This window comes from Salmo salar, chromosome ssa03 (genome assembly GCF_905237065.1).
Source record: "Salmo salar chromosome ssa03, Ssal_v3.1, whole genome shotgun sequence".
In the NCBI taxonomy this organism is placed as follows: domain Eukaryota; kingdom Metazoa; phylum Chordata; class Actinopteri; order Salmoniformes; family Salmonidae; genus Salmo; species Salmo salar.
The window spans coordinates 24,707,073-24,724,503 of NC_059444.1; the positions used below are offsets into that span (position 1 = coordinate 24,707,073).

A 17,431-nucleotide genomic window follows, 5' to 3' on the forward strand; every position below is an offset into this window, starting at 1 on the left:
CTTATCCAGCTAATTCCCATTGTGAGATACCTCACTCTATTATCAGAGAACAGGGGTTACGCAACTAACCTTAACATTTTACCTGTGTATTATTTGGTTGAATTTCAGGTATTACAGGATTACAAGGAATTACGAGTTGAAATACGTTATGAGTTCAAATGTTAAAACTGATACGTTACTTTACCTGAGGCACTGTGATTGGTTCTGTTATCAAAATAAGGGAAGCAAGTTGTGATGCAGTATTTTTTACATAGCATAGTTTAATCTTAGTTGTCGGATATCTGATGTGGGCCATTCTTCCTGTGGGGTTCTTTACAACATGTTTCTTTGTGTGCATAAACACAGCATATTGACAATGATCTGAGAGTTACATCAACACAAGCTTGCCATTTAGGCTTGCAAATACCACCTACAGAACCCGATATGTTAAGTCTATCAAATATGACATTTTTGCTTGAACTATGGCAAATGTAACTTAATCCCTCTACAGTAGATCTCAGTATGTCCATCAGTTTCTGACCAATGTTTTTTCTATGTTATCTTGCAGCTTGGTGAGGACACCTTCAACAGAGCCAAGCTCCTGAATGTGGGCTACACTGAGGCCCTGAAGGATGCAGAGTACGACTGCTTCATCTTCAGCGATGTGGACCTCATCCCTATGGACGACCGTAACCTCTACCACTGTTACGACCAGCCACGACACTTTGCCATCGCTATGGACAAGTTTGGCTTCAGGTAAGTCAACTGTATTATGTACTGTCACTCACACGTATATTTACTCTGAATGAAATCTGTTGTTCGTTTTTCAAGCCTATATTCTCCAAACTCCTAGCATCTTATGTTTACTGATTTGGTAATGTGGATGCTTTTAAATGGATAGTTCTTATATAAAAGTTTGAAGATATTGTTTTGGGACTGCACACATGATTTTTACAGGATGATGGAACCTGTTTTGCTGAATATAATGGCAAAATTCACCAAAAGTAAAAGCAAAAGTACTGTCTCCAGTTCTTTTGACTGAGTTTGAAATGAACTTTCACTTTGCCTTTTGTTGGATTCCAGACAACTTGCCTATTGCACTGTGATGTTAAATGTTTTGTCTTTGTGTATGGGCCAAAGGGCAACCCAATCCAATCACTTTCTAATCAAATCAAATTGTATTTGTCACATGCGCCGAATACAACAGGCCTTACAGTGAAATGCTTACTTACAAGCCCTTAACCAACAATGCAGTTTTAAGAAAATACCTAAAAAAAAGTAAGAGATAAAAATAACAAATAATTAAAGAGCAGCAGTAAAATAACAATAGCAGAGCTATATACAGGGGATATATGTACAGAGTTAATGTGCGGGGACACAAGTGTCTAATGCTTATACTTCCTATCAAAAGACGTGCAGGACAGAGCATACTTTTGTTATTGCCAGGAGTCGGGACATATTGTATGGTGGTATCCTTTTAGGAATGACTTTACCTGCACTTGATAACGGAAGCATTTCATGTCGGGTTGAATACCAGCAACTCTCTCCACTGAACATTTCCTGTCCCTACACTGAAACCCACTGCTTCACTCTGATGTCAGTGTACGTTAAATTGATAACTTAAAGTTAGCCTTTTCCCACATTTAACTGGGGCCTATCTAGGGCTGTGGCGGTCATGAAAGTTTGTCAGCCATTGTTATGCAAAAAAAGACTGCTGGTCTCACGGTAACTGACCATTAATTAACATAAACATGTTGAGCATCTCCAGCCCTCCAAGCATACAAGCCACTGATGCACCATCACAATACATCCATTATTTATTTTAGGGAGGTTTAAAGAAACATTATGATATGAAGAAAATGTATTACAGAAGAACAGAATATGAGTTGGCATACTGTATGCTATCTGGCTATGTGCCATGCCATAGGTTGTAGGCTTGTTCTTTTAGCTGTCAAGATATGTTATCAGTCCGGTGTGATTATTTTATATGATATTATTTTTGTTATACTAAGAAGAATATAATTGAACTTAGCTGAATAAAATAGAAAGGATATTTTTCACATTACGGAGCAAATGCACATATGAAGTGGCTATGTTGAGCGTAAAAGGGAGCATTTGAAACAGGTCCTGTACACTAGTTTTGGAGTTATTTGGCAATGTTAGTGTGCATGATACAAACACTAGAAAGACTTAGAAATCAAAATGTATACAGTATGGGCAGCATGATGCAACTATAGGCTAATATACATCTTTTTTTTAAGAATGGCGCTGGAGGGTATGGCTGCTGTTTTACGGGCTCCTAAAAAATTGTGCTGTTTTGTGTGTTTTTTTGCATTGTTTGTAACTTATTTTGTGCATAATGTTGATGCTACCATCTCTTATGACCGAAAAGAGATTCTGGATATCAGAACAGCGATTACTCACCTTGAACTGGACAAAGCTATTGCTTTAATGAGTCTGAAGCAAAGGATATAATGTTGCTCCCAGACAAGGCCCAAATCCCCATCATTCACATGAAAAAAAGAAGGAAATACAGGGGGTGGAGATCAGGGTGCCTTGTGAGAATTCGCCTGCGAGTGTGTAACCCGCCGCTACCATCTGTTCTATTAGCCAATGTGCAATCACTGGAGAATAAACTGGCTGAGCTCCTTTCGAGACTATCCTACCAACGGGACATTAAAAACTGTAAAATCTTATGTTTCACCGAGTCGTGGCTGAGCAACACGGATAATACATGGTTGGCTGGGTTTTCTGTGCATTGGCAGGACAGTACAGCTACGTCCGGTAAGATGACGGGTGGGGTTGTGTGTCTTTTTGTCAATAACAGCTGGTACGCAATATTAAGGTAGTCTCGAGGTATTGCTCGCCTGAGGTAGAGTACCTGTAGACCACACTATCTACCAAGAGAGTTTTCATCCTTATTTTTCGTAGCCGTCTATTTACCACCACAAACCGATGCTGGCACTAAGATCGCACTCAACGAGCTGTATAAGGCCATAAGCAAACAAGAAAATTCTCATCCACCTTCGGCGTCGCCCACTCTGTTGGCGCCGATCGCTGCGCCGGGCAGACGGGCCACTCGGGCTGACCCTGGCAGACGGACCACTCGGGCTGGGTCGGAAGGCATGCGGGCCACTCGGGCTGGGCCGGAAGGCATGCGGGCCACTCGGGCTGGGCCGGAAGGCATGCGGGCCACTCGGGCTGGGCCGGAAGGCATGCGGGCCACTCGGGCTGGGCCGGAAGGCATGCGGGCCACTCGGGGTGGGCCGGAAGGCAGTCCGGCCACTCTGGCAGAACAGGGCCGGAAGGCAGTCCGGCCACTCTGGCAGAACAGGGCAGTCCGGCCACTCTGGCAGAACAGGGCAGTCCGGCCACTCTGGCAGAACAGGGCAGTCCGGCCACTCTGGCAGAACAGGGCAGTCCGGCCACTCTGGCAGAACAGGGCAGTCCGGCCACTCTGGCAGTTCAGACGACTGTTGACTGGCGGGCAGCTCCGACGACTGTTGACTGGCGGGCAGCTCCGACGACTGTTGACTGGCGGGCAGCTCCGACGACTGTTGACTGGCGGGCAGCTCCGACGACTGTTGACTGGCGGGCAGCTCCGACGACTGTTGACTGGCGGGCAGCTCCGACGACTGTTGACTGGCGGGCAGCTACGACTCAGGATTCACCAGGCTGGGGAGACATAACGGAGGCCTGGCTCTGGGCGCAGGCCCTGGACTCACCAGTCTGGGAAGGCCCGCTGGAGGCCTGGTTTGAGGAGGTGGCACAGGAGAGACCAGGGTGGAGAGACCCACTGGAGGACCGGTCCGTGGAGGAGACATGGGCTTGACCAGGATAGGGAGATCCACTGGAGGACTGGTCCATGGAGGAGACACGGGCTTGACCAGGATAGGGAGATCCACTGGAGGACTGGTCCATGGAGGAGACACGGGCTTGACCAGGATAGGGAGACCCACTAGAGGACTGGTCCGTGGAGGAGGCACGGCTTGACCAGGATAGGGAGACCCACTGGAGTACTGGTCCGTGGAGGAGGCACGGGCTTGACCAGGATGGGAAGACATGCAGGAGGCTTGGTTCTGGGCGTAGGTACAGGATGTGCAGGGCTGGGAAGACATGCAGGAGGCCTGTTTCTGGGCGCAGGCACAGTCTTTACCAGACAACCAGCACGCACCTCAGGACGAGTATGGAGAGCTGCCTCAGGTGACATCATACCCACGACACGCTCATTAGGGCGAATGCCGTACTTTATGCACCACACTAGCAGCTCTCTCATCTCTCTCTCTCCTAATTTTCCCATTAACCCCGTCACAGTCTCTGTCTCATAACCCTCGCTCACCTCCAATGTCATCCCGACTGGCTCTGGTTCCGACCTCAGCTCCACCGACTGTCCCGTGTGCCCCCCCAAAAAAAATTCCTGGGGCTGCCTCTCGCGCTCGTTGCGCTCTCTCTCCTCGTAGTATCGCCTCTCCGCTCTCGCCGCTTCAATCTCCCACTGCGGGAGGCGATAATCCCCAGCCTGAGTCCATGGTCCCTCTCCGTCCAGGATCTGTTCCCACGTCCATTTGTCCATAACGCAGTAGTCCTGCTGCTCCTTCCTCTTCCGCCGCTTGGTCCTGGTTTGGTGGGTAATTCTGTAACGGCTGTCTACGGAAGAAGTGGACCAAAATGCGGCGGAGTTAGGGTTCGTCATTTTTAATGTTACGAACACCATACAATTCACAAAACAACAAAACTGACAGCCAACACAGTCCTGTCAGGTGCAACAACAGTGACAAGAACAATTACCCACACCACACAACGGAAACGTAGGCAACTTATGTGTGACTCCCAATCAACCACAACCCTCTACAGCTGTGCTTGATTGGAAGTCACACGGCCAAATTTAAATGAAACAATAAAACACTCACTCCCTTCTGCCACGGGCTGACCCAACTACACCCTCTACTGGTCAGGACGTGACAGATAAAACTGTTCAGTTTGAGTGTTTGTTGCAGCTCATTCCAGTCGCTAGCTGCAGCAAACTGAAAAGAGGAGCGACCCAGGGATGTCTCTGCTTTGGGGACAGAATGTGACTGGCAGAATGGGTGGAGGATGAGGGATGCAGTAGATATCTCAGATGGGGGGGAGTGAGGCCTATAAATAAGCATCAACCAGTGGGTCTTGCAATGGGTATACAGAGATGACCAGTTTACAGAGGAGTATAGATTGCAGTGATGTGTCCTATAAGGAGCATTGGTGGCAAATCTGATGGCCGAATGGTAAAGAACATCTAGCCGCTCGAGAGCACCCTTTCCTGCCGATCTATAAATTACGTCTCCGTAATTTAGCATGGGTAGGATGGTCATCTGAATCAGGGTTAGTTTGGCAGCTGGGGTGAAAGAGGAGCGATTACAATAGAGCAAACCAAGTCTAGATTGAACTTTAGCCTGCAGCTTTGATATGTGCTGAGAGAAGGAAAGTGTACCGTCTAGCCATACTCCCAAGTACTTGTATGAGGTGACTATATCAAGCTCTAAACCCTCAGAGGTAGTAATCACACCTGTGGGGAGAGGGGCATTCTTCTTAACAAACCAAATTACTTTTGTTTTGAAGGTGTTCAGAACAAGGTTAAGGGCAGAGAAAGCTTGTTGGACACTAAGAAAGCTTTGTTGTAGAGCGTTTAACAGAAAATCCGGGGAGGGGCCAGCTGAGTATAAGACATAAATGAATGAGAGAGCTTCCTACTGCCTGAGCTATGTTGTTGATGTAAATTGAGAAGAGCGTGGGGCCTAGGATCGAGCCTTGGGGTAACGCCTTGGTGACAGGCAGTGGCTGAGACAGCAGATGTTCTGACTTTATACACTGCACTCTTTGAGGTAGTTAGCAAACCAGGCCAAAGACCCCTTAGAGACACCAATACTCATTAGCCGGCCCACAAGAATGGAATGGTCTACCGTATCAAAAGCTTTGGCCAAGTCAATAAAAATAGCAGCACAACATTGCTTAGAATCAAGGGCAATGGTGACATCATTGAGGACCTTTAAGGTTGCATTGACACATCCATAACCTGAGCAAAAACCAGATTGCATAGCCGAGAGAATACTATGGACATCAAGAAAGCCAGTCAGTTGGTTATTGACAAGTTCTTCCAACACTTTTGATAAACAGGGCAAAATAGAAATAGGCTTATAACAGTTAGGATCAGCTTGATCTCCCCATTTAAATAAAGGACGAACTGTGGCTGCCTTCCAAGCAATGGGAACCCAGAAAGGAGACACCGGTTAAAAAGGTTAGAGATATGTTTGGCGATGATAGGGGCAGCAACCTTTAAGAAGAAAGGGTCTAAACCATCTGACCCAGATGGTTTTTTGGGGTCAAGTTTAAGGAGCTCCTTTAGCACCTCGGACTCAGTGACCACCTGCAGAGAGAAACTTTGTAGCAGGGGGAAAGAGGGATGAGCGTCAGGGCTAGTCGCACTAGAAGGGGTGGGAGATGAGTAAATGTTGGATGCGCAAGGAGGCATGGTTGAGTCAAATAGGAATCCTGACTTAATGAAGTGGTGATTAAAGCGCTCAGCCGTGTGCTTATTTTCAGTAACAACCACATCATCAACATTAAGGGACATGGGTAGCTGTGGAGGGTTTATTCTCCAGGTCTTTAACCATTTTAACCAGAACTTCTTGGGGTTATGACAATACCACTGAAAATATCAAAAAAGGTCCAAGCGTCTTCGACAGAGGGGATCAAACTGATTCTATACCATTTTACAGAGGCCATTTTATGAAGGAAGGCTTGCTCATTAAAGTTTTTTACCAAGCATCTATGACAAATCAGGACAGGCCGTTTCACTGAGCTGCCAATTCAATCACAGGCTGTAAAAGTGATCACTAAGGTCATTACAGAAAATACCAGACTGATACCTATCAGGATTATTTGTGAGGATAACATCACGGAGAGTAGCCTTTTCTGGGTGTTTAGAGTCATACCATGTGGGATTGGTAATAATCTGAGAAAGATTTAGGGAGTCCCATTGCTTTAGGACTTTAAGCATATCCCAGTTTAGGTCACCTAGCAGGACAAATTCAGACTTAGTGTAAGGGGCCAGGAGAGAGCTTAGGGCAAGTAGGGTACAGGCCGGTACTGATGAAGGACAATAGCACCCAGCAACAGTCAACAAAGAGCTATTTGAAAGTTTAATGCTTAAAACCAGCAAATCAAAGTGTTTGGGGACAGACTCGGTGGAGACAATCGAGCACTGAAGGTGATCCTTGGTAAAGATAGCCACTCCCCCACCTTTGGAAGATCTGTCTTGCCAAAAAAGGTTATAACCAGAAAGGTTAGCATCAGTATTCAAAACACTCTTCCTTAACCACGTCTCTGTAATGACCAACACATCTGGATTTGAGCTGTGAACCCACACTTTCAATTAATCCATTTTAGGTAATAAGCTTCTAGTGTTAACGTTCAGAAAACCCAGGCTTTTACGAGAGCAGAAATCAGTGAAGTCGATTTGGGGCTAGCAACAGTAGATGGGCAACAATGTACATGCACATTTCCAGATACCTCATTTCTACCAGCAGGTCACATGTGTAACCAGAGGGGAAAAAACTCTAGACCACCTTTACTCCACACACAGAGACGCATACAAAGCTCTCCTTCGTACTCTATTTGGAAAATCTGACCATAATTCTATCCTCCTAATTCCTGCTTACAAGCAAAAACTAGAGCAGGAAGTACCTGTCACTCGCTCAATACTTAAGTGGTCAGATGACGCAGATGCTACGCTACAGAACTGTTTTGCTAGCACAGATTGGAATATGTTCTGGGATTCATTCAATGGCTTTGAGGAGGATACCACTTCAGTCACCGGCTTCATCAATAAGTGCATTGACGATGTCGTCCCCACAGTGACCGTGCATACATATCCCAACCAGAAGCCATGGATTACAGGCAACCGAGCTAAAGGCTAGAGCTGCCGCTTTCAAAGAGCGGAACACTAATCCGGACGCTTATAAGAAATCCTGCTATGCCCTCAGACAAACCATCAAAGAAGCAAAGCATCAATACAGGACTAAGATTGAATCCTACTACACCGGCTCTGATGCTCGTCGGATGTGGCAGGGCTTGCAAATTATTACAGACTACAAAGGGAAACCCAGCCACGACCTGCCCAGATCCTCAAAAAGTTTGACAGCTGCACCATTGAGCGCATTCTGACCGGTTGCATCACCGCCTGGTATGTCAACTGGTCGGCATCCGACCGTAAGGTGCTACAGAGGGTAGTGCTTATAGCCCAGTACATCACTGGGGCCAAGCTTCCTGCCATCCAGGAGCTATATACTAGGTGGTGTCCGAGGAAGACCCAAAAAATTGTCAAAGACTCCAGTCACCCAAGTCATAGACTGTTCTCTCTGCTACTGCACAGCGAGCGGTACCGAAGCGTCAAGTCTAGGTCCAAAAGGCTACTTAACAGCTTCTACCCCCAAGCCATAAGACTGCTGAACAATGAATCAAATGGCCACTCAGACTATTTGCATTGACCCCCCCCCCCACCCCTTTTGTTTTTATACTGTTGCTACTCGCTGTTTATTATCTATGCATAGTCATTTTACCCCTACCTACATGTACAGATTACCACGACTAACCTGTATTCCCGCACATTAACTCGGTACCGGTACCCCCTGTATATAGCCTCTTGTGAGGCGTCTGTTTCTCAAACTAGACTCTCTAATGTACTTGTCCTCTTGCTCAGTTGTGCACCGGGGCCTCCCACTCCTCTTTCTATTGTGGTTAGGGCCAGTTTGCGCTGTTCTGTGAAGGGAGTAGTACATAGCATTATACCAGATCTTCGGTTTCTTGGAAATTTCTCGCATGGAATAGCCTTCATTTCTCAGAACAAGAATAGACTGATGAGTTTCAGAAGAAAGTCTTTGTTTCTACCCATTTTGAGACTGTAATCAAACCCACAAATGCTGATGCTTCAGATACTCAACTAATCTAAAGAAGGCCAGTTTTATTGCTTCTTTAATCAACACAACAGTTTTCAGCTGTGCTAACATAATTGCAAAAGGGTTTTCTAATGATCAATTAGCCTTTTAAAATGATAAACTTGGATTAGCTAACACAACGTGCCATTGGAACACAGGAGTGATGGTTGCTGATAATAGGCCTATGTACGCCTATGTAGATATTCCATTAAAAATCAGCTGTTTCCAGCTACAGTAGTCATTTACAATATTAACAATGACTACACTGTATTTATGATCAATTTATGTTATTTTAATAGACAAAAATGTGCTTTTCTTTCAAAAACAAGGACATTTCTAAGTGACCCCAAACTTTTGAATGGTAGTGTACATGCATACACACACACACACACACACACACACACACACACACACACACACACACACACACACACACACACACACACACACACACACACACACACACACACACACACACACACACACACACACACACACACACACACACACACACAAACAAACAGAAGGATTCTCTCTCCACACTGTTTGTGTGAAGGCTGCTGCTAAAGCAGATGGCCTCATTAGTGTTGTGCTTGTCGTCTTTAAACATGAAGCTGCCTGTCGCACACCAATCACCACTGGCCTGAGGCAGACTTCAGGGACCCGACATGCCACTGCTAACCTTCAGCACTGTACTGGAACATTACAGTGGGGCTCTGTAGAAGGGCTCTGTAGAAAGGCTTGTGTGTCCAAAATGGAACCGTATTCCTTATAGAGTGCACTACTTTTGACCAGGGCCCATAGGGGATTGAGTCTCTTTCTACCTTTCCCAATATATTGTTAGCTTTAAGTCATGTGCGTAAATAAGTGCTTCACATCCTGCGATTGTTTACAACTTCTTAAAAAAAAGCTATCTGAGGTAGCTGTAGAAGCAATACATTGTTAATGTACTGTATTTTGTTTATACTGTTCCATTGTTACACTATGCACATGAAATGCATGAATACATGTCTTGTTCTAATTTTCACTTGTCTTGAATGCAATATAGTAGAGTATCCATATTTGACAAGCTTGTTGTTTTGAAATGCCAGGATTTGTCGTGAAATTCAAAACTGACAACTGCCTCAATTCTTTGACAGTTCTTTTCTCTTGCAGGCTTCCTTATGCGGGGTACTTTGGCGGGGTTTCCGGACTGAGCAAAAAACAGTTTCTCAAGATCAATGGATTCCCCAACGAGTACTGGGGCTGGGGAGGAGAAGATGACGACATCTATAACAGGTAAGACTGCAGGGCAGAAAAATACATTTATAAAAACTCCCATCAATCCCAGCACCATACCAGAAAATGAATGCAGCCATTTTATTTGACATTTCAATTATACATGTAGCTGATTCAGTAGTTTGTATATTAGGCAGAAAAACTATACTACCAAGGTCATTGCGCCAGTATTAGTCATTGCTACAAAGTGCCTGTACTTTAGAAGCTTTGAATTATTTAATGCTGATAACATTTTAAAGGCACAGATTATATATTACAAGAGTGAAGTGGGCACAGCTACATGTCCTGTTAAACGCAAAATGTATGCTTGGCCTGTCATTTGACTTTATCATTGAAGAAGATTTTTTTCTTGAATTTCAAGACAGAAAGTCATTGTTCATCCCGACCACGTTATCTCTCAGTGCTGCTTGCAGACGGTCCTGATTTCAAAGTATACGTTTTTGTCAAACGATAGAGCAGCAGCTTCTCATTTTACTGGCACTTGTTTTAGAGGAGAATAGATCGCTCTTTCATTTTATCTATCATCTTCCCTCTAGCTCGCGAGATATGTGACTTCCACCATTCCATCTACGAACCCAACTCTGTTCCCCAAGTGATAACACAAAACACAAAATAGGTAAATAGAGTGTTTGGAATTGGCCCCTTTCCGTGGGACGGTATACGGGGGATTACTGCATCACAGATAGAGCCTGGCAGGATGTGCATTATGCGATAAAAGGAATCTTTCTTTGTGTGTGTCTGCCCCAAGCCCTCGCATCTGAAGAGAAGACATGATTGGAGGGAGGATGTTGGGGGAGTAAAAACTTTCATAGCTTGATGGTAGCTGCAGTAGAGTTGATCCATTAAGATTTCCCCAGAGATGCTTCCTTCAACAGACCAATTTCTTCCAGTAGATGATGTGAAATGCGCTGGGATATTATCCTACCCCATGCTGCACCCAATACATGAGTGTGAAAGGCTAAAGGCAACGTTGTAGACACCAAAATAAGCATATAAAAAGAGCATGAAGGTTGTCTTTCATTGAAATCCAGAACCTTTTCAAGGCGCACTTGTTTTAAAGCCGTTTTATATAAAGCAATTTGAAATGCCCCTGAATATACACTGGATCTCATGGCCAGGCAGGTACTGATGGTGATGCTGCCTGGTGTTAGGCTAGCATGCAGACTCCGGCTGCGGCCCAAATGGCAACCTATTTCCTATACACGTCGTGCATTACTTTTGACCAGGGCACATAGGGCTCTGGTCAAAAGTAGTCCACTATATAGGGAATAGGGTGCCATTTGGGATGCAGTCTCGAACTGGTCTGTGACTGGGGTGGTGGTGAAGGTCTCTTCCCCAGGCACCCAGGGAGATGGTGATGTGTGAGTGATGGGGTCTGTTGCTAGTGTCTCTCTTGCTCTTGTTCCGCTGGCTCCTTCCCCTGGGTTCGCTGCAACAATACACGGCATCTTCGCCCAAATTGTGGCCTGCCAACACAATCACAGCACGTGGGAGTCCATGTCCCTGTTCAGTGCCCATGCCCACAGTCTGTTGATCGGAGGTCCATGGGTGCCGGAGTGAAGGAATGTCAGTGACAGCACTCTTCCCTCTAACACTAGAAGCACTGAGGCAGTCATTTTGATTGCATATGAATTTAAAATGGGAAAATCATGCGCCCCTCCACCCTTGACTTTTCCTTAATAAGTCTATTTAACACACGTATGTTGTTATAATTTTGATATTCCGGACAGAATTTGTATTAAAAGCAGTTTTAAGAGGATGTGTGTCCCCCTGCCCCTCATCCACCGGCAGTTAGCTGATGGTCCATCAAAACTACATCTTAACCATATTGAAACTAATTTCGCACATACAGTATAACAATAGAATTAGCCTAAAGACAAGATGGAATTGACAGTAGTCTGATGGGTGACAATATTATCAATTGTCAAATTGAAGAGATGGTCCAGTGCAGCTTGGAATTGCACAGAGGCAGGGAAACGGAGCGCCAAAAAGTGACAATTTAAAATCCTCCTACAAGCAGGTAAGACATTTTATTTCTATATAGAGAAAGTGAGAAACAAGGTTATTATAGTAAACTGAAACTAAAACAGAAACTAATTATAAAAAATATATTTAGTCAAATAAAATAAAATAATAAAAAAACAGTTTGATAAACTAAAACTATACTGAAACTATTATCTTTGACTCCAAACCAAACAAAAATTCAATAAAACCATCATGAATTATGTTCAGTTTTAGTTTTTAGATTTTTAACTTTGGCCAAAAATGTAATGGGGTTTTAAAGCTTTTGGGGGGTTTTCAAGCTACTGAATCTGGTGGGTAAATAATGCCAGGAGATGGCGATGTTACAAATAGGGCTAGTTTATGCGTCACTATTAGTTTCTCAAGACAGACGGTTTGCTTGCCTAGCTTACGATGCTCCAAGGTATGGAATATACGTGTCTACATTACTATCACTAGCTAACAGGTGAAGTATCGGCTAGGTAGCTAACTTGAATCTTCTTACATGTCTTACTGAGGTGAAAAAGCATTGGAGAGGTGTAAACATGGGCGAGATAGTGTTTCCTTCCATCATATTTATTGCACCAGAGTCAGCGCTATTCCTTTTAAATACAAGCCACATTGAGAATGAGTTTGTAATTGAAAGGGCCAATCAACAATTGAAACAATAACAAAGTGTAATCCCTGCCACTGTTTCTGTAAAAGCTGAGGGATGGGGCTGTAAAAATGTGGTGTCTCTCTTGTTGTGATGTGTGTTTTTTCATATATTTGTATTTATTTTATTTATTTTTAATCCCAGGCCCCATACCCGCAGGAGGCCTTTTGGTAGGCCATCATTGTAAATAAGAATTTGTTCTTAACTGACTTGCCTAGTTAAATAAAGGTTGAATAAAATGTAAAAAAATATGTAACCACTCTAATAAATCATAGACAGCAGTATTGTTGCAAGGACTAACCATCTACGATTTTTTTTTTTTTTTTACCATGGGCTGTATTCAATCCATATCGCGGAAGTTCAGCGTCGCAGCATGATTGAAATTTAAAGGCAATGTTCGTAGACTGAATTCACGGTAAACGCTGCATATGTCGGCTCAATCGGAAATTACATTTCTATCGTGCCATCTGTAATGCTTCAGCAATATAGATTGAGTAGAGCCCCATGTTTTGACGCTTTACAGTGTCCATTTACTTTTTTTTTTTTTACAAACATTGGAGTAAAACATGCTTATATTTTGGGTTCTGATGGGGAACGACACATGAACTACGCTCATGAAATAATTTATAAGTTATATTCTTCAAGAATCAATGGGTACATATCATTCATTTATACGTCCAAAAATGGATGTAGCAACTGCTGATTGCCACTTTAAACCTAACTTAACCTATGACCTGACCCATCACCTTATTATTACTGTTGCAAGAATTGACATAACAAACACACCGACAACTATGCAACACAAACTGCTTCTAGCTTGGCCCACTCATGATTTCTGTCGCTAAGACTAAAACTGAAACTAAATCATATTGAAACTAATTATAATTATTTTTTATACAACTGAATCTAAATAAAAGCTACCAAATCAAGTCTGAAAACTAATTGAAACGAAACGAAATTCCAAATAAAATCGAATAGAAATAAAAATGAGTATAAAAAAATAAAACTATAATGACCTTGGAGAGAAAGATCAGATTCCGAGGTTTCCAAAACACTTACCTTTGCCAAATATAAAATTGAAGAGATGAGTTCTATTTAAAAATGTTACTTTTTCCAAGAATAACAGCTGTTCGATGCACTCCACACGTGAGCATGCGGCAGCATATAGCCCAGGCTACTAATCAAAGACTAATAACATAAAACAACTTAAAATATGCTATTCTGTTCTTTTGAAATACATTTTCTTAGTTCCATAATGTTTCTTAAGACCTGCCAAAATTATAATAGTTTCTTTGTGATGGATTTAACACTTGAATGTGGTTATGTCTTAGTCAAATATTATATCTGTTTGGGCTTCTTGCGGTCAATTTGCAGTGTAGAAATTATTTGTGATTATGTTCCAGGCCCCCCGACCATCCGCTCAAGAAACAAATCGGCCCGCCGCTGAATCTAGTTAATGATCCATGGCCTACAATAACATAAACTAATGAAAATTCTGTTGTGTTCTTTTAAATATGTTTTTTTTCTTCATATTCTAATGTTCACCAGGACCTTCATAAATTATTTTTCTCATAACATACATGTATTTATTAGACTGTTAGAATGTTGCAGTCAAAATGACTGGTCATTGGCTCAGAACGGGATGGCTCGAGGCCAGGCTTTTCTAGTGTTAAAATCACATCCTCTATGTAGGCTAACCTATGACTTGTAGAGAGAGAAAGAGCGAGAGAGTGTTTCCTTTAATGACTGTACGATTCAGTGGGTTCAGCAGGCCTAGCACTGGCAGACTGGCCACACAATCCCAGATGGTAATAATAGCTGATGCCTCACATACATTGTGATGTAACACAACAGATCTTCCAGCAATGAGAGGGAGGCTTACTGGGATTAGAGTGATTAAGGGGAGTAGTGTGTTGACACACTGTAGTTCAGAAGAGGACAGTCACCAAGAATCTCTCCTTAGAGCAGTAAGGACTGGAGACTAAACAGGATTTTTTTTTTCATGAATCATGATGCACTCTGCTCTAGAATATGTTAAGAGTTCAAAGTGTATTTTGTGATATTTGCATTTTATGTTTTTTTAACATCATATCTTGGTTAGTTGCATAGGCTATACTGTAACTGCAGTGGTAGTATAGCACTATTAGTGGTGAGGTGCGATAGTGCACACACAAGCTTGTGTGAACTGCATAATTGATTTAAGGTTGCAAGCAGGACAACAAAATAGTGTGGGGAGTTCCTCATTTATTGTAGTGGTTTTGGTTCTGTGCCATGCTGTCAGAACCTGCTGGGAAAAATCCCTTATGATTTGCTTGGAGGGAATAACTCATGTTACAGACAGTGCCAACTTCTCCAACAACGATGACCCCTTTTTAACAATCGTACCTCTTCATAAATATGTCTGGGTTGATTTACCCCTCCACCCAAATAAACAGTTAAAGAGGGAAAAAGTGGTGATTTTCAAGCCTTTTTTGATGGGCTACCTTGAACTTTGTTGAAGGTCCTCACTATACAGTTTCATTGAGTGAAGGACGGAAGGGTAGACGGAAATAGCTGGAGGTGATGTTGGCAGTAGTGGAGAAACAGATAGATGACACTGTTTTCCCTGCTTCCCTTAGAGCCCATTCACCCTGAGACCAGCAACCGGAATGGAAGGAAACTTAAAAAGCTCTGTCTTTGTCACCCCTCCTGGGCATGTACGTACAACTGAAGAGTAGCAGATCCATCCAGTGTCTTGGATGGGCAAATTCTTGACTGTCAGCATCTGTGCAGTGAAACACAAGGCCCTGGAGGGACAGTTAGTTCCCTCATATTTACTTCTAAAACTAAGCTAGGTGACTGACTGTCTCTGGTGACAGACAGGCTCTCCTGACCTAAATATACACCTAGCTGATACTGATGCCAACAGACAGATAGAGGAGAGACAATTTCAAGGAAGATTACTCAAGAAATATACAATCCCAAGTCATAGCCTATTTCAAATTGTGATATTTTCTATTTTAAACATGGGCAGACTATTAAGTCTACATTTGGTCTGTCTGTAATAGAGGGAGGGAGATAGAGGAGAAAAATGCCAGCCCTGGCAGGACTCTCATTTCTCTATTGCCCTCGTGTGGCTATTTCTAATTAGAGGGAGACAGGAGGGAGTGGACAGAGAGTTGGCAGGCAGCAGAGAGATAGAACCACCGCAGTCAGCAAGACCATCACAGACAGTGCAAACACACTCTCAATCCAACATGAGCGATTTCAGCTTCGCTCCTCTCATCTCCTCGTCTCTCCCCACTGGCTTCTTTCTCAGCAGCACCCCTCTCATTTCGGCTCTGACAGAGTGAAATGAGGGGATGCCGCAGATTCCAATTCCCCTCGACTCCAAGAGTCTAATGCAATTAAGAAAGACTGTTGAGAAAATGAAAAAAAGATTGAGACATTCTTAATCCAATCAAAAGGGCACGCGAGGCCAAATTAGCTGTCCAGACAGTTATATCAATACTACCACTGGGCCTCAGGAAAACAATGATTTCTTGTTAATTGTTTGTTGTAATATTTAACAGCTACATAGAGAGTGAATGGTATCAGTGGCAATGTGAGAATAGTAAGGAAGTCAACGAAGGGACAAGCATTGCAGTGTATGTACTGTATGCACTGCGAGAGAGCAACCATTTTGCAGCAGTGGAGGCTGCTGAGGGGAGGACTGCTTATAATAATGGGCAGAAGGGAGTGAAGGGAATAGTATCAAACACATGGTTTTCATGTTTTCAATACCATTCTATTCGCTCTATTCCTTCCGTTACACTCCATTCCAGCCATTATGAGCTGTCCTCCCCTCAGCAGCCTCCACTGTCAACCATACACAAAACTGACAATGTAATCATACTTCTGTTTCTCCTCCTTTCTCTGAGCCTGCATACTACTTTGTTACCAAGGGCAATGTAAATCTAGGACAACAGATATCTTACTCTTCAACAACGATAATCTTATTTCATTGTGCCTAAGAGGAATGAACAACACATCTGAAAATAATCTTCAGAGTTTTGTTGTGCAAGGTCAAAGACTGGATTTTTTCCCTCTCTTGTTTCTTCCAGAAATGCTTTTGTTTATATTATTATATTATATCGCTCAATACTCTCTCTTCATCATTCCCCCCTCTGATTGGTTTCAAAAGGTTTGATGGAGTTCAAGGAATCTGTTTCGGAATGAAAGCGCCCACAGATCCTTGGCACACAACGCTGTTCAATACGATTGAGCCAATTTTGTGTGCTCGCTGGGCTGAGACAGCAGGATGTTAAAACATGGAGGAAAGAAGTCAGGCTAATGGTTGGAAGGGCGCAGCAGCACCACGTGGAGTCCCATGGCGTATGACCAAACAGAACATTAAATGATGACAAAGAAACCTGTCAGACACCCATGTTGTCTCATACAGTACATCTCAGGTCACGGACACTACATCCTACAATACATTCACATCCTACAATACATTCACATCCTACAATACATTCACATCCTACAATCAATCAAGGTTTCTGGTGAAGGATGTTCCCGGAACATGTTA

At 43.4% G+C, this 17,431-nt stretch overlaps 1 protein-coding gene across 2 annotated transcripts in view; it reads left to right on the forward strand.

Annotated features, from left to right (window-relative positions):
- Positions 1–17,431, forward strand: part of b4galt2 (UDP-Gal:betaGlcNAc beta 1,4- galactosyltransferase, polypeptide 2) — a 146,474-nt gene that overhangs the window by 117,842 nt on the left and 11,201 nt on the right. For both annotated transcript variants that reach the window (XM_014190597.2, XM_045714667.1), the window contains 2 exons: positions 548–735; positions 10,104–10,226. In XM_014190597.2, the coding sequence (XP_014046072.1) occupies positions 548–735; positions 10,104–10,226 (311 nt within the window). The remainder of the gene's footprint in view (positions 1–547; positions 736–10,103; positions 10,227–17,431) is intronic.